General features: G+C 64.0%; 1 protein-coding gene across 5 annotated transcripts; it reads right to left on the reverse strand.

The window, feature by feature from the left end:
* Nucleotides 1–3,830: 3,830 nt before the first annotated feature.
* Nucleotides 3,831–22,508, reverse strand: MMP17 (matrix metallopeptidase 17). 5 transcript variants are annotated; one of them, XM_089322940.1, is made up of 11 exons: nucleotides 22,255–22,508; nucleotides 14,597–14,729; nucleotides 14,133–14,262; nucleotides 13,169–13,452; nucleotides 12,566–12,742; nucleotides 11,275–11,374; nucleotides 8,859–8,941; nucleotides 8,611–8,763; nucleotides 5,811–5,938; nucleotides 5,213–5,333; nucleotides 3,831–4,723 (listed from the first exon to the last, which is right to left on the reverse strand). In XM_089322940.1, exons 1-11 carry the CDS (start codon nucleotides 22,414–22,416, stop codon nucleotides 4,416–4,418), a joined length of 1,779 nt encoding a protein of 592 aa, XP_089179066.1. In that variant the 5' UTR covers nucleotides 22,417–22,508; the 3' UTR covers nucleotides 3,831–4,415. The 5 variants fall into 5 exon arrangements, 4 of the variants coding, with proteins under 4 accessions (XP_089179066.1, XP_069922373.1, XP_069922374.1 ...); XM_070066272.2 differs by lacking the exon at nucleotides 5,811–5,938 and having other exon boundaries at nucleotides 5,213–5,470; nucleotides 22,255–22,507; XM_070066273.2 differs by lacking the exons at nucleotides 5,811–5,938; nucleotides 22,255–22,508 and adding an exon at nucleotides 18,619–18,677 and having other exon boundaries at nucleotides 5,213–5,470.
* Between the last annotated feature and the right edge of the window lie 483 nt (nucleotides 22,509–22,991).

Consider the following 22,991-nt stretch of genomic DNA (forward strand, 5'->3'; position numbering starts at 1 on the left):
CTCTGCCTGCTGCCCCCCACCCCACCCCCACCCCAGACCTCCTAGAATATAAAAAGGCCCAACCCCCAGGGCCGGGGCCGCGTGCTCTATCTGCGTGCACGGGCAGCTGGTCCCCACTACGAGTCTGTTTTCTCTAAATTCGGTCTGGCTGTAAATCCGCACACCGCCTCCTGTGTTCTGCGCCCATTTTTGTAACGTTTATGGTGCCCATGTGAGGAGGCACCGGGAGTCCCTGTGCTGCAACCACAAGGCCAGGTGTGGCCTGCACACAGCTCTCTGCTCCACACTCAGCTCACACCCGGGCCACACACCTTGCTTTCAGCAGATTCAGGCCTGCGGGGCTGGGGTGGGGGGCTGAGCCTGCAGGCCCCGGGAGGAGGGGCACAGAGGCCGTGAGGCTGGGGGCCCAGGGATGGCAGAGGCCAGCTGTGCTGCAAGCAGGGGGCGGATTGCATCAGGGTCTGTTCGGAGGGGCATCCCGGGTGACGCAACCCTGGCCGCTGGAGAGCCCCGTCTCCGAGCCCAGAGCCGGCCCCTGCGGCTCCACTCCCGCCCCGCCCTTCCTGGGCTTGTCAATGCTCCTGGGGCCTGCCTGCCTCGGGGGTCAGCACAGGCCTGCCTGTCACTCCCCAGGTGGGTGTGGCCCCGCACCTGTCTGCCTGTCACTCGGGGTGGGTGTGGCTGCTTGTGGATGGGATGGCGGCCACTGCAGCCTGGGTCTGGACTCCTCTCCCCTCCCAGGCTTCCTGTCAGTCCCATGGACTGCCAGGGGTGAGCAAGTGACTGTGTCCCAGAGGGCGCCTGTGAAGTGGGCCGCACCCAGTACCTCTGCCTGGATTCCCCTGGCCCTCAGAACAAAACCCAAAGTCGCCCACGGGGTGAGGAGCTGCCCCTGCCTCTGGGCCCTCAGCTCACTCGTGCCTCAGGGCCGTCCACACACAGCCCCTCCAGGTGGGTCCCATCCCACTCCCTGCTCTCCTGTCCTGCAGGGCATCCCAGCTTCAGCCCGCCCCTGCTGGGGGTCCAGCTCCTGTCTCCCCGGCTGTCTCCTCAGCGACCATACCGTGGGCTGATTTCACAGATGCAAGTCTGGCTGGTTGTGGCCACAAACACAAGTGCCAGGCTTCACAAATGTTTGTTCAGCGAATAAGCGATGACAGGGATGCCATGCGTACGGAGCTCAGCCACTTGCTGTGCCGGGAGGAAGTCCAGGCCATAAAGAGGCTCTGGCTCAGAGCCAGTGAAAAACAGCCATGAGGGGAGCAGCCGGGCCTGTCCGTGGGACCCCAAAGGAGAAGGGAAAACCAGACAGACAGACAGACAGACAGCGCTGCTGCTGCGTTGGGGCCGAGCAGCAGGGTCCGGGCTCTGCTGGGCATCTCTCTCTGCAGGTGCAGCTGGGTCCTGCAAACCCTTCGTGCGCCCACAGGAAGGAGGGGACCGTTGAGCCAGCAGGGGCCCTGAAGACCCCAGGGGCTGGAGGACATGGACAGCCTGGCCCTGGCGTCCACTCAGTTCCCTGGGACTCCTTGGCCTGCTGCACACACCTGGGGCCGGGGCGGCTGAGACCCTGACCCCTGGGCTTCTCCCCAGCTGTGCTGCTCAAGAAGCACCTGGTCCTTGTCGATTCACTGCCCCCTCAGCCTCAGTTTCCTCATCTGGACAATGGGTGTGCCGCTTTCTTGCTAGGAGGATTCAAGGAGTTGTTTGTGAAACACCAAACAGAGCCTGGATTCCAGGGTGATCTGAGCCCCCATCATCTGCTCGACAGGTTTCTCAAGGAGGCCCTGGAAAGACAGCAGTGAGTGGGGAGCGGCGTCCAGAGCCTGGCCTGGGCCCCCCCTCCCTGTCTGTGGTGGGCTCTTTGCAGCCCCTCATCCTCACGAGGCAGCCCTGACCCCAGGGCAATGGTGTTAGCAGGCAGGGCCTCTGGGGGTGGTCAGGGTTGGGTGGGGTCACGGGGGCCTCGAGGTGATGTGGCTGGCTTTCCCCTCCAGGGCAGGACAGCTGACCAGATATCCAGCCCAGCCTGGGGAGTAAGCAGCTTGGGCCGCCCATGTGTGGTGTCCTGTGACAGAGCTGAGCTGACACCATGCCTCACTTTCCCCACCTGCAGCGGGCGTCGGTATAAACATGCTGTGGCCTCCACCCCATGCACACGGGGAACACGTGGGTTTGCTCGCAGGCTGGGCCATGCGGAGGCCTCCACACTTCCTGCCCAGGGCCCCCTGGGCTGCAGGCTGCCAATGCCACTTCCCCAGCAGAGCCAGCATAGCCGGCCTGAAAAACCGGACTTTCACAGGAAATCTCCAGGGGTTTCAATGGTGACCACTGGGGCATCGTGGTTCTTGGACATCCCTGCTCAAGACGCAGGACCCACGGAGGCAAGCACCAGCCCACGCCCCCCATAAGTGCTAGGTCAGACTGAGGGGCTATGCAGGCGGATGGCGAGCTGAGATGGCGCCACGCTGACCGGGGCCCTTCTGTGGACGGCAGAACCCGAGCAGGGCTCCACTGCATCCACACCACTTCCTGGAGGACGTCCTGGGAGAAACACAGAGAGGTGCCCAGGGTCGCCAGGCGGTTCAGGGGAGACGGCTCTTCTCGTCTGCTGGAGGGGCCCCCGACGTGCTCACACACCCAGGCCCCACCGCGCCGCTCACGGAGACCACGGCTGCGTGGAGAGGGCGGGCTGCGGCCTGGGGAGCCAGCTGCTGCCTCCTCACCGAGGAGCAGAACTGGTGGGAAGTTTTACAAAAGATCACAACAGCAGCAAGAAGCCAGCGGCACAGAGCCCGGCCGGGCCCAGCCCCAGGGTCCCCGCTGGGCCGGTTCCCTGTCGACCGCCCCGCCCCAGAGTGGCTCCTGCCACAGCCGATGACCCGGGGGACGCAGACAGGTGCCCGGTGCATGCCGGGGTGTCCCTGAGAAAGGCAGGGAGCCTGCTCCCGCCTGGGAAGGGAGGTGGTCCTTCCCATCTGCCTAGAGGCCAGAGACCCTCCTGGCTCCAAGGAGGAGGCAGCGGTGTGACCGGGACGCAGAGTGTGACCAGGCTTGGTGAGAAAGTGACCAGACACAGGGGCCCCAGGTGTGCCACTGGGTGCCGCTGGCCGGGGCCCCAGGGAGAAATCCTGCTCCGCAGCAGCCCATCTCTTCTGCCACCCGGCCACCCACCCCTCCCAACTGCACCCACTTCTGTTCCAGAAGTAGAAGGTCCCTCCCAGTCCCAGGGATGACCTGCTGCTGAGTCCAAGCTAGGGGGCCTGCGGGGGCTCTATGTTGCCATGGTGACCGGGGCATGGACAGGCAGGGTCAGGAATGCCCCCGGTGTCAGCAGCACCCCAGGAGGACACACACGTCAGCCAGGGGCAGCGGCTCTCTGGAGGACGAAGAGGCCGGCCTGTGGGTGAGCCAGGCCAGACGGCCGCCCCACATTTCCCCAGGTGGAACCCGGCCGCCTGGGGTGGGCAGTGTCCTGAGGAATACCACTGAGTGTGGACGTGCATCTGGCTCTGCACAGACCATGGCCCACACAAAGCAGGCTCAGCATTGCTGGCGAAGGGACACTGTGAGGTCCAGATAAGCGTCCCAACAACAACCCACTGACCCTCGCCCGCAGCCTGAGGCTCACTTCCTCACCCTGGGCCTCAACACTCCCACCTGTGAAATGGACAGAATGACTCCTGAGAACATGGACTCAGGAGCCACTGTACAGAAAGGGGCCAATGGCCTTGATAGACTGACCACCCACAGGCATCCTGAGAGCTCCCTGCCACCTGGAGCCCAGGTGGATTTGTGTCAGGGCCACGCAACCCCTCAGGGAGCCGAGCTCAGCCTTATGAAGCGGGGCGGGGGGTCATGTTTGTCTGAAATGCGGCACAAGAGGCTGGTTTGTGTTGGGGCCGTGGGCCCACTGGGGACAAAGCCCCACAGCGGGGTGGGGCACCAGGGCAGCAATGTGCACACGTGGGGGTGGGCAGCGCAGAAGGGAAGGGGGTCCTGGCCCCCTGCTAGGCTGCTCCTCCAGGCCAGGAGAGGTTGGGGGCAGCCGTGGCTTACTGAGCACCTGCTCAGGGTGGACAGCCGTCCGCTTGTCAGTCAAGTTTTGCAGGACCTGGTCACTTGCTGGGTGGCAGGGCAGCTTCATGGCCCAGCCTGGCCATCTCCCCAGCCCACAGCCAGCAGCCAGGGCCCCAAAGGTGCAGGCAGCAGGGAGGGCCGGGGTGCTGGGCCATGGGCAGCCCTGGGGTGGCAGGGGCAGTGTCCTCTGCTGGCCTCTTCCCTCCTCTGCAAGGCCAGGCTGCAGGGCACTGGCTCCGGGTACTGCAGGGGCAGTGGCGCCAGCCCTCGCCCTCCGTGGTCCCAGTTGTCCTGGCTCCTCTGTCCCTTCATAGGCTGTGCCACTGGCTGTCGTGTCAGGACCTGGCTGCTGTCCACAGTGCGCTGGGCGGCAGCAGCAGCAGCAGCAGCAGTGTGGCAGCTGCCCGAAGAGGGGGGGCGTGGGAGGTGCAGGAGCAGACCTCATAGCTGTTCCCTGAGCGGCTCTGGCCATGCTGTCCGGGCTGTGCGGCCCTGTCCACGCCTACTGCCTCAGTGTCCTCGTCCTGGGGCTCTCCGCAGACCAGCCAGTCCCGGGCCGTGGACTGCGGGTACCCGGGTGCTGCCTCCAGCTCGCCGTCCAGCACTTTCCAGTACTCAGGACCACGGAAGAAGTAGGAGGCGCCTGGGGAGGGGAGAGGCGAGCTGAGCTCTGGGCTGGGCTCCACCCACACCAAGGGGCTGAAGCATGAGAGGCCCCAGTGAGACAGCAGGAGGACGGGTAAGGAAGAACTGCAGGGCCAGGGGGAGCCCCGGGGGCTCTCAGACAGGGCCATCTTCACCTGAGCCTCAAGGGCACCCACGTGAGCCTGGAAGGCCCAGGAGGGGCTGCTGGAGGCTGGAGCTGCCTCTGAGCTGAGCACTTGGTCAGAGGCCTGCAGCAGGGAAGCCGGGGCTGTGTGGTTGTCTGGGAGGAGGGCACAGCAGGTGGCAAGGCCCTGGGGTGGGTGCACCGGGTATGTGAGAAGCATCACACGGGGCCGTGTCGTCTGTGGGGAACCTGTCCACGCTAGGGCTGGACACGCACTGGCTCTGGGTAGCCCCCAACCACCCGTGTGACTCCTGATCTGCAGATGAAGACAGGCCGCACAGCCCGGCCCCGCCCGGCGCTCACCGTCGGACCAGCGCATGGCGTCGTCCAGCATGCTGGGGACGCCCCTCCACAGGGGGCTCTGAGCGGGGTAGCCGGGGTCCATGCGCCGCGTGTGGTCATCGTAGCGCCAGTACCGCTGGCCCTTAAAGAAATAAGTCCTGTCATTGTGCGCCCAGGAGAAGGCGGCGTCGACGCCGCCGGGTGGGAGGCTGAAGTCAGAGATGGGCCGCGGGTATCCTTCCTCCACGTTATTGTCCTTAAACACCCAGTATCTGTCTCCTGGGGGCGAGAGAAAGAGCATGGGCCGGGGCTCGGCCCCACCCCAAGGGGCAGGGGGCCCCGGCCTTCCCTCCTCCCCGCCCAGGCAAGGGGACGGGGCAGCACGAATCTGAATGGCCATTGAGCGCCTACTGTGTGCCTGGCAGGGACAGCAGCCTGCAGCCCAGCGCTGCCGTGGCAGCTGCTGCACACAGGGCGCAGTGAGCGGGGGAGCAGCGGCCAGCGCTCGGCCTGGACACACGCAGCAGTTTGGAAATCCGCCTGCAGAGGCTGGAGTGGACGTCTCCCCAGAGAAGACGTACGGGTGGCCAACAGCATACAGCGAGGTGCTTGGCCTCACCAACGGCCACAGAGCCCAGGGAGGGCGCGGCACACCCGCGAGGACGGCTGTTGCCCCACACACAGATGATCCCAAGTGCTGGCAGGCAGGTGAGCCGTTGGAAGCCTTGGGCGCTGATGGTGGAGCCCCTGTGGGAAATGGTACATGGTTTCTTAAACAATCTAAAAACAGGATTACAGGGGCCAGCACTGTGGCGTAGCAGGTAAAACTGCTGTCCGTAGTGCCGGCATCCCATATGGGCAACAGTTCTAGTCCCGGCTGCTCCACTTCCGATCCAGCTCTTTGCTATGGCCTGGAAAGCCGTAGAAGATGGCCCAAGTCCTTGGGCCCCTGTACCCACGTGGGAGACCCGGAAGAAACTCCTGGCTCCTGGCTTCAGATCGGTGCGACTCTGACTGTTGCGGCCATTCGGGGAGTGAGCCAATGGATAGAAGGCTTCTCTCTCCCTCTGCCTCTCTATAACTGTGCCTTTCAAATAAAATAAATAAATCTTAAAAAAAAAAAAAAAAGCCACCAGAATTATACCATGATTCAGGATCGCACACCACCTGGCATCCATCCAGAAGACTGACCTCAGTGTCTCAGAGAGACAATGCTGCACCAGCGCTCACAGCAGCTGAAGAGTGAAGGCAGCCCAGCGTCCACCTACACCATGCTCCCCGGCACAAACCAGTATTACAGCCTCGAAAAGGAAGGAGATCAGGCCAGTGTGGCGGCGTAATGGGTTAAGCCCCTTTGCAAGACTGGCACCCCACAGCAGCAGCTGGGCTGGAATTCAGCTTCCTGCTGATGGGCGTGGGAAGGCAGTGGGACGGCCCACGTGCTCGGACACCTGGGTGGAGCTCCTAGCTCCTGGCCTCAGCCTGGCCCAGATCTGGCTGTGGCAGCCACTGGGGAACTGGACCAGCAGATGGAAGATCTCTCCTTCTCTCTCTCTTGCTCTGCCTTTCAAATAATCAAAAAACAAACAAACAAAAAACAGAGGCGGTGTGTGGTGAGAAGAAACCATCTCTAAGGGGATGAGGTGGTGCACCAGCCCCATTTAAGCCGCCACCCGCCATCCCATACTGGAACTCTGGCTCAAGTCCCAGCTGCTCCGCTTCCCTTCCAGCTCCCTGCTAACGCATCTGGGAAAGCAGCAGAAGATGGCCCAAGTAGTTGGGCCCCTGCTTCCTATGCGGGAGACCGAGATGGAGTTCCAGGCTCTGGGGCTCCGGCCTGCTCCAGCCCTGGCCATTGCAGCCATTGCAGGTGTGAACCAGAACATGGAAGATTTCTCTCTGTCCCTCCCTCACTCTGTAACTCTGATTTGCAAATTAATTAGTTTAAAAAGAGACAGTGAGGTGAACACAACATAAAGACGATGTTAAAATTGGATTAAAAAATCCTCTGGAATCCGCTGGACCCTGTGCTGCTCCTTCTGTCTCACACAGGTCCCTGTGGACAGCTTCCTGGGCCACCTCTGCCCAAGGCCTTGGCCTGTGCCTTCCACTGGCCCAGCCTCCCAAGTGGTCGCTGCTCAGCTCACCAGTGACAATGCCCATAGCCAGCACCTGTAAGGGCTGAGCAGGAGATGGGAATGGGGTGTGGGGGGGAAGCAGCTCCCCTAACACATGCGTCAGGCAGAGGGGCATCTCCTGAGTCTGGGAGCCGCCCTGCTGCACTGTGCTGCAGCGCCCCCATGCGCACATCCGCGCAACCTCAGACGTGGCTGAAGACGGAGAAGGTGTCTTTCCAGAGGTCATTAAGAGCAGCCACGCAGAATTAGGGCCAGCTAGGCCGGCGCTGCGGCTCACTAGGCTAATCCTCCACCTAGTGGCGCCGGCACACCAGGTTCTAGTCCCAGTCGGGGCGCCAGATTCTGTCCCGGTTGCCCCTCTTCCAGGCCAGCCCTCTGCTGTGGCCAGGGAGTGCAGTGGAGGATGGCCCAGGTGCTTGGGCCCTGCACCCCATGGGAGACCAGGAAAAGCACCTGGCTCCTGGCTCCTGCCATCAGATCAGCGCGGTGCGCCGGCCGCAGCGCGCCGGCCGCGCCGGCCATTGGAGGGTGAACCAACGGCAAAGGAAGACCTTTCTCTCTGTCTCTCTCTCTCACTGTCCACTCTGCCTGTCAAAAAAAAAAAAAAAAAAAAAAAAAAAAAATTAGGGCCCGCTCAACCTGGGGACTGGTGTCCTTGTGAGAAGCCCAGGAGTATGGCTGGTGCCACCTGCCGCTGAGAGAGGCCCCAGTGGGAGATCTCGGGCCTCTGTCCTCAGGATCCGTGGTCCACAGCACCACCTGCTACTCCGGTGTGGACACCTGTGCCCTGCACCGCCTCTACTCCTGCCCTTAACTCCCACGTGGACATGAGCGAAAGGCCTGCGCAGATACGACGACAAAGGCTGTCCACAGAGCTGGGGCAGGGTTCAGGGCCAGCTGGGCTTTCCTCCCCACCGCCCTGGGCACCCTCTCTGCCTCAGGGCCTTTGCCGGGGCAGCTCCCTTGGCCTGGAACTCTGCCCTGGTTCTCTGCTCAGACAGCGTCTCCCCCAGAGGCTGTCTGGGCAGCAGGCCTCCCTCTCCCTCAGCCCCTGAAAGTCACTCCTTACTCTCGCGGGCTTCACAGTGCCCAGCAGAAGGGGCACCTGCAGGCCTACCAAGGACGAGGCACACAGTAGGCGCTCAACACGCATCCATCCAGTGCTGCTCTGTGCACGGTGCCGGCAGGCGGAGCAAACCTGCTGCCCCAGCAGATCGCAGGCGCGTGAGCCGCGGGGGCGCCGGCTGCGGCTGCGGTCGGTGAGGCCAGTGGGCCGCCCACCTTTGAAGAAGACAATCTTGTGGTCGCTGGTGCGCTCGTAGACGGCGTCCACACTGTCCAGGTGCAGCGGCAGGCCCCGCCAGAAGCGGTGCATCTGTGCCGGCTGCAGGGACACCAGGTGCCGATCCCGGGTCAGGCGCCAGAAGTACTTGCCTGGGGACAGAGGGGAGGGCGGCCTTGGGCTGATGGGTCTAAACCCCAGGGTGCGCCATGCCCTTCGGCCGCCCCCAAGGGACGCCGGGGCTTACCTTTGAAGAAGAAGGCTTCGCCACGGATCTGGGCCACCGCGTCGAAGTGGGTGCTACACCGGTGAGGCACGTCTTTCCGGGGCCTGCAGGGCAGAGGGCCCCCACCCAACCTGAGCCACTGTGGGAGCCCATTGGTGCCCGCGGGCTCTGAGGTGTGCACAGCTGCCACATCACGGTGGGGGGCAGGGGAGAAGGTGAAGGAGACGGAGGCCCTGGCCACTGTTGCACAGGCTGGTGCAGCTCTCACCTCGGGGCAAACGCAGCAGCAGGGGCACGTGGGGATTGGTGGTCTCCTGCGCTCTGGCCAGCAGGTCCACTCTTGCTGCAGCTGTGCCCGCAGGAGGCCAAGTCCAGCCCCAGAACTGCACCCCTACAGAAAGCGCAGCCGCAGCAATGCTACCCATCACGCAGCAGAGAACCTGAAGCACACATGCTTCTCAAGGAGACGCAGGTGCAGGTCTCCAGGGTGTTAACACAAAGCCACATGCAGCAGTCTGCGGCCTTCTGCACATCCGAGCCCTTGCATGCGCGCCGGGCACCGGGGAAGGGACCACACACGGAAGTCTGCCCCAGGGAGAATGGGGTCGTGGGGCCAGGGCAGGTGTCTCTGCACCTTTTGCAGGTTGTGGCATTGGCATGTACCTCCCATCCCGTCAGAACGTGACTCAGAACCACTGGGACAGCAGCAGGTAGGGCAGGGCAGCGTGCAGCCAAGTGAGAGTCCAGAACCACTGATGGTTGCAGACCAAGCCCTAAGCAGACCGTGTTGCCCCACAGGCCCGAGTTGTGTGTCCAGGCAGCAGTAGGCGAGGGGTGGGGGCACAGGGACACTTGCTTTCCTAAGGGCGGGTCCGCGGCTGCCCCTTGAAAGTGGCACCTCTGTTCTAATCAAGTGAGGCTGGAGGGAGCCCTGTGACCTCGGGGGCTGGGTCACAAAGGACACAGCTGCTGCCTGGCCACTGGGTCCTGGGCCACATCAGCTCTCAGGAACATCCCCAGGAACCCGGTCACCACACTCTGAGCCAGAGCCCAAGGGCCAGCCACAGGCACCTGCCCAGGGCCACAGGCTGGGCCCCTCCAGTCAGCCCAGCTCAGGCACCTGACGCTGAGTTAAGATGCACCCAGCCTTGGGTGCCTGCAATGTGGCATCCTCTGTGAGAGCAGGGGATGAGTCCCAGCTGCTCCACTTCCGATCCCGCTCCCTGCTGATGCACCTGCCAATGCAGAAGACGACCCAAGTGCTTGGGCCCCGCCACCCATGTGGGAGACCTGGATGGAGTTCCAGAATCCTGGGTTCGGCCTGTCTGTTGCCACCATTTGGGGAGTGAATCAGTGGATGAAAGATCTCCCTCTTTGTCTTTGTAACTCTGCCTTTCAAATCAATAAATACATTTTTTTAAAAAAGATTTATTTATTGATTTGAAAGGCAAAGTTACAGAGAGCCAGAGGCAGACAGAAAGAGAGAGGTCTGTCACCCACTGGTTCACTCTCCAAATGGCAGCAATGGCTGGAGCTGGGCTGATCTGAAGCCAGGAGCCAGGAGCATCTTCCAGGTCTCCTATGTGGGTGCAGGGGCCCAAGCACATGGGCCATCTTCTATTGCTTTCCCAGGCCATAGCAGAGAGCAGGATTGGAAGTGGAGCAGCCAGGACTCAAACCAGCACCCATACAGGATGCCAGCACTACAGGTGGCAGCTTAACCCACTATGCCACAGAGTCGGCTCCAATAAGCAAATCTTTTTTTTTTTTTCTTCTTCCATTCGTTCACCCCCCAAGTGGCCACTATGGGTGGTGCGTTGTGGCCAGCGCACTGTGCAATCCGAAGCCAGGAGCCAGGTGCTTCCTCCTGGTCTCCCATGTGGGTGCAGGGCCCAAGGACCTGGACCATCCTCCACTGCACTCCTGTGACACAGCAGAGAGCTGCACTGGAAGAGGAGCAACCGGGACAGAATCCGGCGCCCCAACCAGGACTAGAGCGCGGGGTGCCGGCGCCGCAGGCAGAGGATTAGCCTAGTGAGCCATGGCACCGGCCTAAATAAATCTTTTTTTTTAAAAATTGCCCCTAGGCTTGTATTCCTTGGCCAACATCTCTGCCCCTGGGGGATAGAGACCAGCTGCTGGCTTCCTGGCCCCCAGATCCCTGAGCTTAATGAAACGGTGGTGGTGTGGTGGCACCGGGAGGGTTGCCTGTTCACGGTAGGAGAGGGCAGCAACTTGAACTGTGTGCAGGGACCCCTGGCGGGGTCGAGGGAAGCAGGTGCTCCCGTCTCTGACTGTAGGAGCTTGAGAAAATAGCGAATGTGGTTGTTGGCTCTTCCCAGGCTGAGCCACGGCTGAGGGTGGATGTTGCCTGGGATGGGGCGGCACCAGCAAGGACCCACAGACACAGCGTGTGGCAATCGTGGGCCATGCTTACGCGGTGCTGGAGCGATTGTCCGGGGGCTCCGGCAGTAGGGGCGGCTCCTCTGCCTCGGGGGTGTCTGGTTGCGCTGTGGGGGACACAGACTCCCGTACACCTGTGAGAGGAGGAGGAAGAGGGGACACTAAACCCTGGGCCACCCACCTTCCTTCAAACTCCCAGGCCCCTGGGATCCTAGGGGTGGACCCGAGGCCCCTTGGCTGATGTACATGATGACTATCTCATGGACCAGATGCGGGGGCAGCAGCGTGGAGCTGGGTGGACCCTACTCCAGAAGCCATGTTGGTCCCAGGAGGGGCTGGACCACCTGGGCATACCTGTGGAACGCACAGCAGTTCTCTCAGGGCACAAATGCTGCTACACTCTCCCACTTCACACATGTCCTCCAGAGAATGCAAGGGAGGGCACAACACGCCTGCACAGATGTCACAGCACAGCTCACAACGTGTCCACACACCATCACAGCACGGCTCACAACGTGTCCACACACCATCACAGCACAGCTCACAACGCGTCCACACACCATCACAGCACGGCTCACAACACGCATGAACACAGATGTCACAGCACAGCTCACAACATGTCCACACAGCACATCATACCACAGGTCACAACATGTCCACACACCATCACAGCACAGCTCACAACATGTCCACACACCATCACAGCACAGGTCACAACATGTCCACACACCATCACAGCACGGCTCACAACGTGTCCACACACCATCACAGCACGGCTCACAACGTGTCCACACACCATCACAGCACGGCTCACAACGTGTCCACATACCATCACAGCACGGCTCACAACACACATGCACACAGATGTCACAGCATGGCTCACAACACGCCTGCACAGATGTCACAGCACAGCTCACAACATGTCCACACAGCACGTCACACCACAGGTCACAACATACTTGCACACCATGTCACGGCACAACTCACAACACATCCACACACCAACATCATAGCACAGCTCACAACATACCTATACACACATCACAGCACAGCTCACACGGATGCCGGCACTGCAGGCAGAGGATTAACCAGCTGTGCCACAGTGCCGGCCCCGTCACAACATACCTAGACACACACCTCAGAGTACAGCTCACAATGTGACCACACACCACCACAGCACAGCTCAACACGCCAGCACACTGATGTTCACAGCATGGCTCACAACAGGCAGCGGGGGAAACAGCCCAGATGCCCACATGCCCTTGGGGTCCCAGGACCCTCCCAGTCTTCCTGGCGGCCTGTGGAGGGCGCCAGGGCACACTCACCATACAGCTGCCAGACGCGCACTCTGTCCTCATAGGGGAGCCCATAGCGCAGTGGGTCACCCACGGGGCCCTGGTAGTACGGCCGCATGATGGAGCGTGTGGCGGCAACATGGCCCAGCCCAATGGCATGGCCAAACTCATGGACAGCCACTGCAAACAGGTCCATCCCTTGGGCATCTGGGAACACAGGAGCCATGTGAGCCAGGGAGGGGTGGGAGGGACCCTGTGCCTGTGGGGTTCCCCTCCACCCTGGCTGTGCTGGGTGCCCTGTCCTGGTCACAGGCTCTGTGAGGCTGCATGGGCAGCCTGTGCTGCCTAAGGCCATGGACTCAGAGTTCTGACACTGCGGGGGTCAACCTACAGCCCATGTGACCGCCCTGATCTCCCCTCCTGGAGGAAAACCCACAGGGAGGGAACCCAGCTAGGCTGCCCACAGATGCCTGGTGACGACTTGGGAGCCCAATGGATGTGCAGATGTGCGAGTCCTGGCGTTTGGGGGCTGGCTATGCAGGACAGCGACTTGTCTGCTCTTACGGGGTGGGTGTGGCTCCTATATCTCCATGAGGTCTGCAGGGCGCCCAGGGATCCGTGCCCCAGACGTACCCGATGAGCGGAAGGTCCAGGCCTCGTCGTCATCAAAGTGGGTGTCCCCGGCCGTGTGGTGGTCGCCGGGGAAGAAGGCATGGGCCACGGTGCCGCCGGGGCCGTCGAAGGGGTAGCCATCGTTGTGGTCGGCCTTGGAGAAGTCGATCTGGATGTCGGCGGCGCTGCCCGCCACCTCGTGGAAGTTCAGCGGTGTGATGTCACTCCAGACTTTGAGGGCGTAGTACATGAGCGCCCGCACGGTGTCCCGGCCCAGCGGTGAGTCCCGGGGGAAGGTTCGGACCCTGAGGGCAGGGTCAGATCAGCGCTCAGGACACCAGGAACACAGCCCCAAGGGCCTTCCCTGGAAGCCCCTCCCCAGGTTAAGCCCCACGGGCCGCCCTGTGTCTTCCGCCTCTGCCCCTCCCAGGAGCTCACTGGGGTGGATGAGGGACCCTGGGGACCAATAAGGATCAGCTTCCAAGGCAGGGTGTCAGAGCCAGGCCCCTTGGCAGGAAACAGCCTGCCTGCCTGCCACACCTGGCCCTGAAGGGGGCCTCTGCTCACAGGTTCACACACTAGCCAGGGCCCAGCCCAGGCGTGGTGGACCCGAGTCCCACAAAACCCACAGCCTGATGTGGAAAGAGGGTGAGGATTGGGTTGACGAGGAGTACAGAGCCCTGCATTCAGGGAGCGTCCCTCTTAGAGACAGAGGTGGGCACAGGCAGAGACCGAAGGGCTGGGGGGGACCTGCCCTGCCCGCACTGTCCCTCTTAGAGACAGAGGTGGACACAGGCAGAGACTGAAGGGCTGGGGGACCCGCCCTGCCCACACCTTCACTTTGGACTTATGGCCCCCAGGGCAGACAGCGAAACTCCTGCTGTCTGAAGTCAATGCACATGACAGGGGGCAGCCATGGGCCCAGCAAGGACACTGCCTGCCAGGGTCTGGAAGCCCCACAGTCCTGCTCCTCCCAGGCACCCACCTCCATGACAGGTTTCTCTTGTTCCACTTGGTCGGGGCTGGAGCCTGGCGCCTCCGTCGAGCCTGGGCCACAGGGGGCAGGTCCGGGAGGGAACAGCGCGGGGTCTTCATGAGTGCCAAGGTGGCTTCGTCTGCAGGGGTGGGTGGAGTTCAGGAGGCAGGCCAAGCTCACAACCCGCTGCACGAGGGATACCAAGGGTCTCCCCAGAAGTGGGAGCCTCGACTCCAGACACGGGTCCCTGTCTCGGTCCGACACCCACCCCCAAGGCCTGGTGGGGGAATGAGGCTCAACCTCGAGCTACCTGAGGCCCACACAGAAGGGTTTATGTCTAGGGCCCAGGACTGAGGCAAATTCAAACTTACGGCCTGGCCCTGAGCACCGAGAGCGGCCAGCGGCAGGGCCCTGACTGGGGCAGAGGGGTGTGGTGGAGCTAGCACAGCCCCAGCAGGGACCAGAGAGCTAACCCAGGATGCCGGTGGTCTCCAGGCCGCCAAACTGCTGCATGGCTGTGATGGCCTTGGACAGTTCCTCTTGCGTCTGCAGCTGCCCGGTGGTGGAGTCCGCCGGGGGCAGGTAGCCAAACCTGCTCAGCCACTCCTGGGGGCAGAGGGCACAGAGCAGAGTGAGGGGCTGCAACAGAGGCCCAGCTCCCCCAGGGGCGCCTGCACGGGCCACGGCTGCTGCGGGGGCCAGGCCTCTCCCAGCCCCCAGCCCTGCCAGCCCCCAGTGGGCCTCCTGCTCCTTTCCCAGCTGCCTGCAGCAGCTGCCAGAGAAGTGTCTTATTCAGCCGGAGCCCTTTAGGTGGGAAGAGCCTGTGCAGTGCAAAACCCAGACAGCAGCTCTCAGAGGCCCGCCTCACCTCACGCCTCTGAGGCAGCACAAGGCCCAGGGACACTTAAGAGTGAAATGTAAAAGTTCCTGAACATGGCCAGTGCCACAGGCAGGCCCCACGCTCGTTTGTGAGGGGCGTCTCACATCCCAGTTCAGAATGCCAGCTGAGGAGGGCAAGGGGTTCAGGCCCCAGATGCTAGGAATCGAGCCACAAACTGCATGCTCATAGAGGAGCACACCCAGAGGAGAAGCACACCCAGAGGAGCAGCACACACACAGAGGAGCAGCACACACACAGAGGAGCAGCACACACCCAGAGGAGCAGCACACACACAGAGGAGCAGCACACCCAGAGGAGAAGCACACACAGAGGAGCAGCACACCTAGAGGAGAAGCACACCCAGAGGAGAAGCACACCCAGAGGAGCAGCACACACACAGAGGAGCAGCACACACAGAGGAGCAGCACACACAGAGAGGAGCAGCACACACAGAAGAGAAGCACAGCCAGAGGAGAAGCACACACAGAGGAGAAGCACACCCAAAGGAGAAGCACACACAGAGGAGACGCACACCCAGGGGAGCAGCACACCTAGAGGAGAAGCACACCCAGAGGAGAAGCACACACACAGAGGAGCAGCACACACAGAAGAGAAGCACAGCCAGAGAAGCACACACAGAGGAGAAGCACACCGAGGGGAGCAGCACACACAGAGGAGAAGCACACACAGAGGAGCAGCACACCCAGGGGAGAAGCACACCCAGAGGAGAAGCACACACACAGGGGAGCAGCACACCCAGGGGAACAGCACTCGCTAAGGTGCTGCCCAGGTCCAACCCCAGTGGCCACCTCTATGCTTTGTGACCTGGGACAACTCAGCCATGGCCGCTGGCCGTTCCCTCAGCTGTGGGACCAAAGCCCTTACTTCTCAGGGTGGCGTGAGTCAGGACGTGGAAGGCAGCAGCGGCTGGCCCAGCGTCACAGGAGACGGCTCTGCAGGAAGGGGTGGGCGAGGCAGAGCCAAGCCCCACCACAGCCCCACTCATTTCTGCCACTCCTGGGCACAGGAAGCGCCCCCGCCACTTGGCAGGCGGCCCCCACGCCTGCATCAGTCTCCTCTACTTGCAAACCGTGCCCCCTCCCACTGCACGACTGCTCTGGCCACCTCCTAACAGCCCCTGCCACGTGGACAGCACCAGGGCGGGCCCACTGCTGCCCAACCCTGACGCCCCAGGCAGCTGACACGCCTGCTACCCCGGCTTTCAGGGATCCCCTGGGCGTCTGTCCCGGACCTGCTTCCAAGAGACTAAGCTCGGTGCTGTGCGGGCCTGTTTAGTGGGTACCTGGAAAATTCATGCCATGCATTTCCACTGGGCCCTGAAGCTTGGGAGGCTCCAGTGTTGGGTGGTGGTCCCCCGGCCCAGGGGCAGGGGCACCCTGCACGTCCAGGCCCAGCAGGTGGGGTGGGAGTGCGGCTCTACCATCCAGCGTTCCCAGAGGCCTCAGTCACCCCTGACCAGGAGGGGTGGTCTCCATGATTTGCATACAGTTTGCATACACCTGCAGCCAACAAGCCAGCCCCTGTTCCCAGAGATCAGTGCTTTCCAGGGTCCTTGCTCCTCCTTCACCCCTCCCCAAATGCTCCCAACACATGCGCTCCCCACTCAGTCCCAGCCTGGGGGGGCCAAGGCTGTGAGTGCAGGACTAGGGCATCTTGGACATTTCTCTGAGGGCGCAGGGCAGGCCTGGGACCCAGGGTGGACTTCCACGAGCAGAGGGACCTGGGAGAAGCACCCTTTGCTACCCCCATGTCGGGTGGCAACAGCGCAGACAGGAGTGAGGGTCTGTGGCCCTGGATGGTCTGTTTCAGAGAGCTCCCCGCCACGCCATTCCCATCACTTCAAACACTGAAATGCACCCACATCAGTCATCTCAGGATTTCCTGAGCCAGGCTCCTGCCCGTCACCGGCGGAGGGCACATCAAACAAGAGGCAGCCTGAGGGCCAGCACTGTGGCGGAGCGGGTAAAGCCACACTTGCAACACTGGCATCCCATACGGACGCTGGTTTGAGTCCTGGCTGCTCCACTTCCGATCCAGCTCCCTGCCAGTGTGCCTGGAAAAGCAGTGAAGATGGCCCAAGTGCTTGGGCCCCTGCACCCACATGGGAGACCTGGAAGAAGCGCCTGCCTCCTGGCTTCAGCACGGCCCAGCTCTGGCCATGGTGGCCATCTGGGGAGTGAACCAGAGGATGGAAAATCTCTGTCTCTCCCTCTCTTCCTGTAACTCTGGCTTTCAAATAAATAAATAAATCTTTAAAAAAAAAAGTAGTCTCACAAACATTTCACCTATGCATATTTTTGCAAAACAATTTTTACAAACATTTAAAATTCTTGATTCTGAAGTCTTTTCAAACATCAGGAAACACACAAATGCATACCCACATTTCTTAGTCTTTAGTTAAGCTCAGGTTTAGGCTGTAGGGCCATCTGTCACTTCCTCCAGGAAGCCCTCTGGAGTTTCCTCAGACCACACATGATGACCCATGAAGACAAGCTCCCTCCCCGCTCTCCAAGGAATGGCTCACAGAAGCGTGCCCCTCTCCTACCCAGGCCAGCTGCCTCCAGGGCCTTTGTGGCCTGTGAACTGGGATAGCAGCGGGGACAGCCCCTGCTTGAGGGACTCCCAGAGGCGGAAGGCACAGCATTCCTGGCGGAGCCTGGGCCCCACCGGCAATGAGGTGAAGGCAGGTGGCGGTAGCTGCAGGTGTGAGGCCAGCCCGGGCCGCAACCTGCAGGACAAGGGCCAGGCCTGGGTTTCAGGGGCTGCCTGTGACCCTCTAGTCTCCAGGGCTGGGCTTCAAGGTCAAGGCCACTGGTTCCTGCCTGGCCCTGGGAGCACGGAGTTCACAGCACCTGCTGGAGTTGGAGCACAGAATGGGACCAACTCCAGGGCTGGCCTGGTGCCTGTCCCACAGGTCTGGGCTTGGGGAGGAGCTGCACCATCAGTCCCGGACAGGGCAGACCCCTCCCATGCCACCAGCACCACCCAGCCTGGACTCGTGCCCTTCCCCTCCGGGGCCCAGCACACAGGCCTGCGGTGGGACTCGGCCAGAATGGGAGGCTACAATCAGCGCCCCAGCTCGCTAGGGGAACCCCAGGGAGGTGTCTGACAGCAGCACAAGCCCCGACGGGTTCAGGGGACATTAGCAGCTGCAGGCCACAGAGGGGGGCCAGCTGCCTTGCTGGGCCTTCAAGTCCACGAGGTGCCCCAGCCCAGCCGGCTCCTTCCCGTTCTCCCAGACCCTGCTGGGAGGAGCAATCGCCCCGGCTGAGCCTCCAGGAGGGAGGCAGGCTCCCGAAGTCCAGGGCGTGTGGTCACGGCCCCGTAGCAGATCCATTTGGAAATGTCAAACAGGGCTAATGGGCTGGCGAGGCGGGAGCGTCAGCCAGCGGGAGAAGCCGGGCCCGGAGGAACGAAGGTTGCACAGAAGCCAGCGTAGCCAGCACCTGCCGGGCCCACCCCCAGCACCCCACCCTCACCACCGGGGTGGACGAGCCCCTCCCTCCACCACCGTGGGGCCTGGGGCAGGAAGACCCCCCGGGGACACAGACCCCCCCTCCTTCCAGGTGTCCCCATCCTCACCCCAATACCTACCCCAATCCCTGCTGCTGCGGATGGCAGCAGACCGGGGACCCAGTCCTCCTCTGCCTGCTTCCTACCCACCCACCCTTGGGCCCCCCCCCCGCTGTCGCCACGGAGACCGCTGTCTCCAGGGCAACGGAGGCTGTGGAAGGCGGAGCTGCAGCAGCGCTGGGGTGAACCTTCCAGAAGGCCACTGGGGAGGGGGTGGGCACAGAGCCCCAGCCCCGCAGCAGCCTCCCCAGGCTGGTGGCAGTCCCCACAGCTGCCCTCCTGCTCCTCCCGAGGACGGTCGGGGACCTGAGCAGAGGCAGAGCCTGCCACACACAGACAAGCGGCGCCCGCAGCCCACCCCAGCCCTGGAAAGTTTGTCACCCTTTGCCACAACGTGCGTCTTCCTGCGGCTCTCCCCAGGCAGGGCGCTGTGGAATCCCTGAGGAAGATTTTCAGTCCTGCAGAGTGCGGTCAGCCACCCGCCCTGACCCAGCGAGCTGTGGCTGAGCTGACGGCCCACCTCTCACTCCTGGGGCCCGGTGCCAGCAGCCCCATCTCACAGACAGGAAAACCGAGGCTCAGAGACTACAGCGGGGCAGGGGCTGCATCTGCACTCTCGCAGCCCTGGCCAAGAGGAGGTCAGCGGGCAGGCAGGACGTCCCGCCTTCCCTGGGCCCTGCTAATGACCTCACTGCAGAGGCCTCGGCCACTCCTCGCACACTCAAGCCCCTCTCACCCCCAGGTGGGCAGTGTTACCTTGACCTCCACTCACAGGTAAGGAACTGAAGCCCAAAGAGTTGGGTACCCTGCCTGTGTCACACAGCACGCGGTCAGGGCCAGAGCTGTGGTCCGGCTCCAGCACCTGTGTCTGACCCACTCAGCCCCTCCAGGGGGCAGAGGAAGGGTGCTGGGTGCCCTGCACCCACCTTCCCCTGGGGGAGACTCCCGGACGCCTCTCAGGGTCCCCCTGCCGGTCCTGAGCACTCCCTGTGCTGGGAGCTGGACCCGTCCAGCCATTCGTTTGGCAGTGGACAGTGCTCAGCGAAGACAAATGACAAACGGTGACCAAGCAAATACGTGGGTCCTGGACGGTCACTGTGTGAGGAAAGATGCCCACAGTTGGGCAACCCCAACAGCTCCAGTTAAGGCCCCTCCCACGCCCTGCCCGACTCGGTGCTTGGCAGGTGCAGTGAGTAACTGGGAAGTTAACCTATGGCGCAGGCACTGTGCACAGGAGGAAACAGGCTGGGACGCTGACCCACAGTCCATGGCCAGCAGGAACAGCTGTGTCAGGATCCCCGGCTCACAGGGTCCAGGGCCTACCCCGTACCCGCTAGGCTGTGGGGGGTGCTGATCAAGCGAGCGCTCGGAGCATCTTGGGCAGGGGCGGGCAGACACAGGAAGAGAAGCAGCACAAAGAACAGCGAGTGCAAGGGCCGGGAGGCAGGAGCAGCCTGGGATGCCCAGGCAACAGGAAGAAGCCGGTGACCTGGCGCACGGGTGGGGGTGGGAGAAGCAGGCATCCAGGTGGTGTGGACCCTGGGGCCAGGAAAGGAGCAGGCCCTGCCCAGACCCCCTGTGCCCCACCACTGCCAGGGAGGGTGGTCAGCAGGCTCGCAGTGCGTGTGGGCAGTGTGCCCGGCACACACCCCACACCCACACCCACGGCCCCCAGTCGAGTCTTACGGGAAGCTGAGATCCACCATCCACAGACAGGCATCCCCAGAGCACCCCTGGAAACCCCCAGGGAGGCCCCATGGTGGGCAGCACCCTGCTTTGCCGAGACCCCCCAAACCCCTCCGCACCAGCCCGGCACGAGCCTCAGGAGTACGGCCCAGCAAGCCGCGCCAGCCTCTTCTCAGGGCTCCGTGCTCCACCCGGGGGACCGAGCCCTGGCACTCAGACCTGCTGCCTGGGGTCGGGGGCAGGACACTTCTGAAGCCACCAGGACAGCCATGGAGGGACCACGGAGCCAGGGACTCGCGGACACTCAGTTTCAGTCCAGGGCTCGCGGCTGATTTCCTCAGGGGGTGCACGGGGGCTCAGCTTTGCCTGGGTGCTGTTCCTGAGGGCTGAAGGACCCACAGGCGGCCACGGAGGACAGGATGAGGAGGCTGACCCGGGAGGGGGCCACCAGGCGCCCTCAGGTGCTCCAGCCACCACTCTCTGGCCCCGCGCACGCCCTCGGGCCTCCAAGGCCACCCCTGCACGGCCAGCCCGATCTCACCTCTGGGTGGGGGTCGTAGGAGCCCTGGCGCCTGCCCAGATGGCGTTGCTGGGAACTTTAGAAAACGGCTCACCCCCATGTCACCAGCACCTGCCCCGGGGGTCCCATCCAGACCCGGATCCCTCACGCTCGCTGCCCGGCTGTGACCAGGGCTCCTGGTCCCCATGCTATTGGGAACGACCCTCCGTCCTCGCCTGGGCCAGGCCCCATGAGGTGGCCGCTGGGCAGTGGAGTGCGACGTGGTGACCGGGAGACCAGGCGGCTCCAGCTTCGGGTGGATGTGGCCAGGACAGAAGCTTGGGAGAGCACAGACAGTGGGCAGCCGGCACCATCTGCGTGGGAACAGGGACCCCATACGCCCTCCTCCTGCTGTGCACGCCCGGGAGGCGCTCAGGGCCAAGAGGGGAGGCAGCCCCTTTCGGACCCCTTCCAACTCAGGCACCGCCGGCTCAGCAAACTGGAGGCCGGCGGCTCAAGGCCCAGCGAGGGGCTTTGTCCAGCGCCTCCTGGAAGCCCCCCACCCCCCCACCCCTCCAGGCGGGAGGCCTCAATCCAGGCTTTGTGCGCGGCTCCCGGGGTGGGCTGCTACCCGCAGAGGCCGGGCCGCACTCACAAAGGGGCCCTTCTCCTCCCGGGCCGGCCGGAGGCAGCGGCCCCAGGGCAGCGGGGCGGGGCGCACGGGAGCCCTCGCCCCGGTCTCGGGACCCTGCTTGCCGCTCGCGCGCGCTCCCGACGGCCGGCAGAGGGCGCCCGGCACCGCCGCTCGGGAGCAGCGGCCGCTGAGCCGCCGTCCCGGGGCCCGCGGGCGGCTGCACCTCGCCGCACGCCCGGGCCGAGGGAGGGGTGGCCGGGGCGCCCGAGGCCGGCGGGGCGCGGGTCTGCGCCGGCCCCTCTCCCGCGGAGGGCGGGCGGGCGGCGAGGAAGTTCCCGCGCGCCGCGGCTCAGCAGCCCACTCGGCTGGCGGGGGCTCCGGCTGGGGTGACCCGGGTTCCGCGCCACAGACGGCCCGATGTAGGGGCCCCCAGGTGCCGGCGTGCGGTGCCCTCCGGACCCTGCGGGCCAAGCCACGCGGACACGGGGTCCACGAAGCCACCGCGGCGCCCGCTCCGAGCTCCCGGCTGCGACCTGGATTCGGCGCCCCCCGGTGCAGAGCCCGAGACCACCACGTCTGAGCCCAGCCTCGGGGCCGCCGCCCGCGCAGCCAGCGGCGCGTGGGAAGGGCCCAGGGCTGGACCGAGCGGGTCCGGGGGGCGGCGGAGCTCGGCGGCACCGGGAGAGGCGCCCCCGCGCGCAGCCCGCTCAGGCTGTGCCCACGCGGGACCCGCGGGCGACGGCCACCCGGCACGAGACCGCCCCGCGCGCGCTTCGGCGGCCCAGCCCGGGGCACGGGCGCAGGACCAGGGCCCGCCGCGCTCCCGCCGCGCACTCACCGCTCCCAGGCTGAGGTCCTCCGCGCGGGGCGCGGGCGCCGAGCGGCCGCCGCGGCCTCCCAGCAGCAGCAGCAGCAGCGGCAGCAGCGGCAGCAGCGGCGGCGGCGGCGGCGGCAGCAACGGCGCGGGCGGGCCGGGACCGCGGGCGGCGCGGCGCCCCATCCCGCTCGAGGGCCCCGGCTGCGGGAGAGGCTGCGCGCCCGACCCCCGCTCCGCGCCCGCGCCCCGCGCCCGGCTCTCAGCACCCCGCGCGACTGGCCCGCCCTGGGGCGGAGCCAGGCTAATATATGCTAAGATATGCTAATGCAAGGCGCGCCCGCCGCCTCCTTAAAGGGACCACGCCGGGGACGCGGGAATCCCCGCCCGGCAGCCCCTCCGCGGCCTGCGGGACTCGGCAGAGCAGGAAGCGGACGGGTGTGTGAGGGTCTCCACCCGGGCGGGGGCTGTGGCCGCGGTTATCCCGGACCCCGCCGCGGCCGCCGCAGCGCGCCAGGCAGACGCTGGATGGAGCCCGCGCACCGCGGGAGAGGGCGGGGCCGGGGCGGGGGCTGAAGATGGGGTCTGCGGAGGGTCGGGGTCTGACGCGGCGTCCGGGCCTGAAGAGAGTCGGGGTCTGCGGGGTCGGGGTCTGAGGGAAAGAGAAGATACGAGGAGGGGTCTGAGGAGGAGTCAGGGGGGTCAGGGTCCGAGGAGCCCTCGAGGTCTGAGAAGAGGATGGGGTCTGAGGGGGTCGGGGT

Source organism: Oryctolagus cuniculus, chromosome 21 (assembly GCF_051225735.1).
Source record: "Oryctolagus cuniculus isolate XC-2025 breed Fujian yellow rabbit chromosome 21, ASM5122573v1, whole genome shotgun sequence".
Lineage (NCBI taxonomy): Eukaryota > Metazoa > Chordata > Mammalia > Lagomorpha > Leporidae > Oryctolagus > Oryctolagus cuniculus.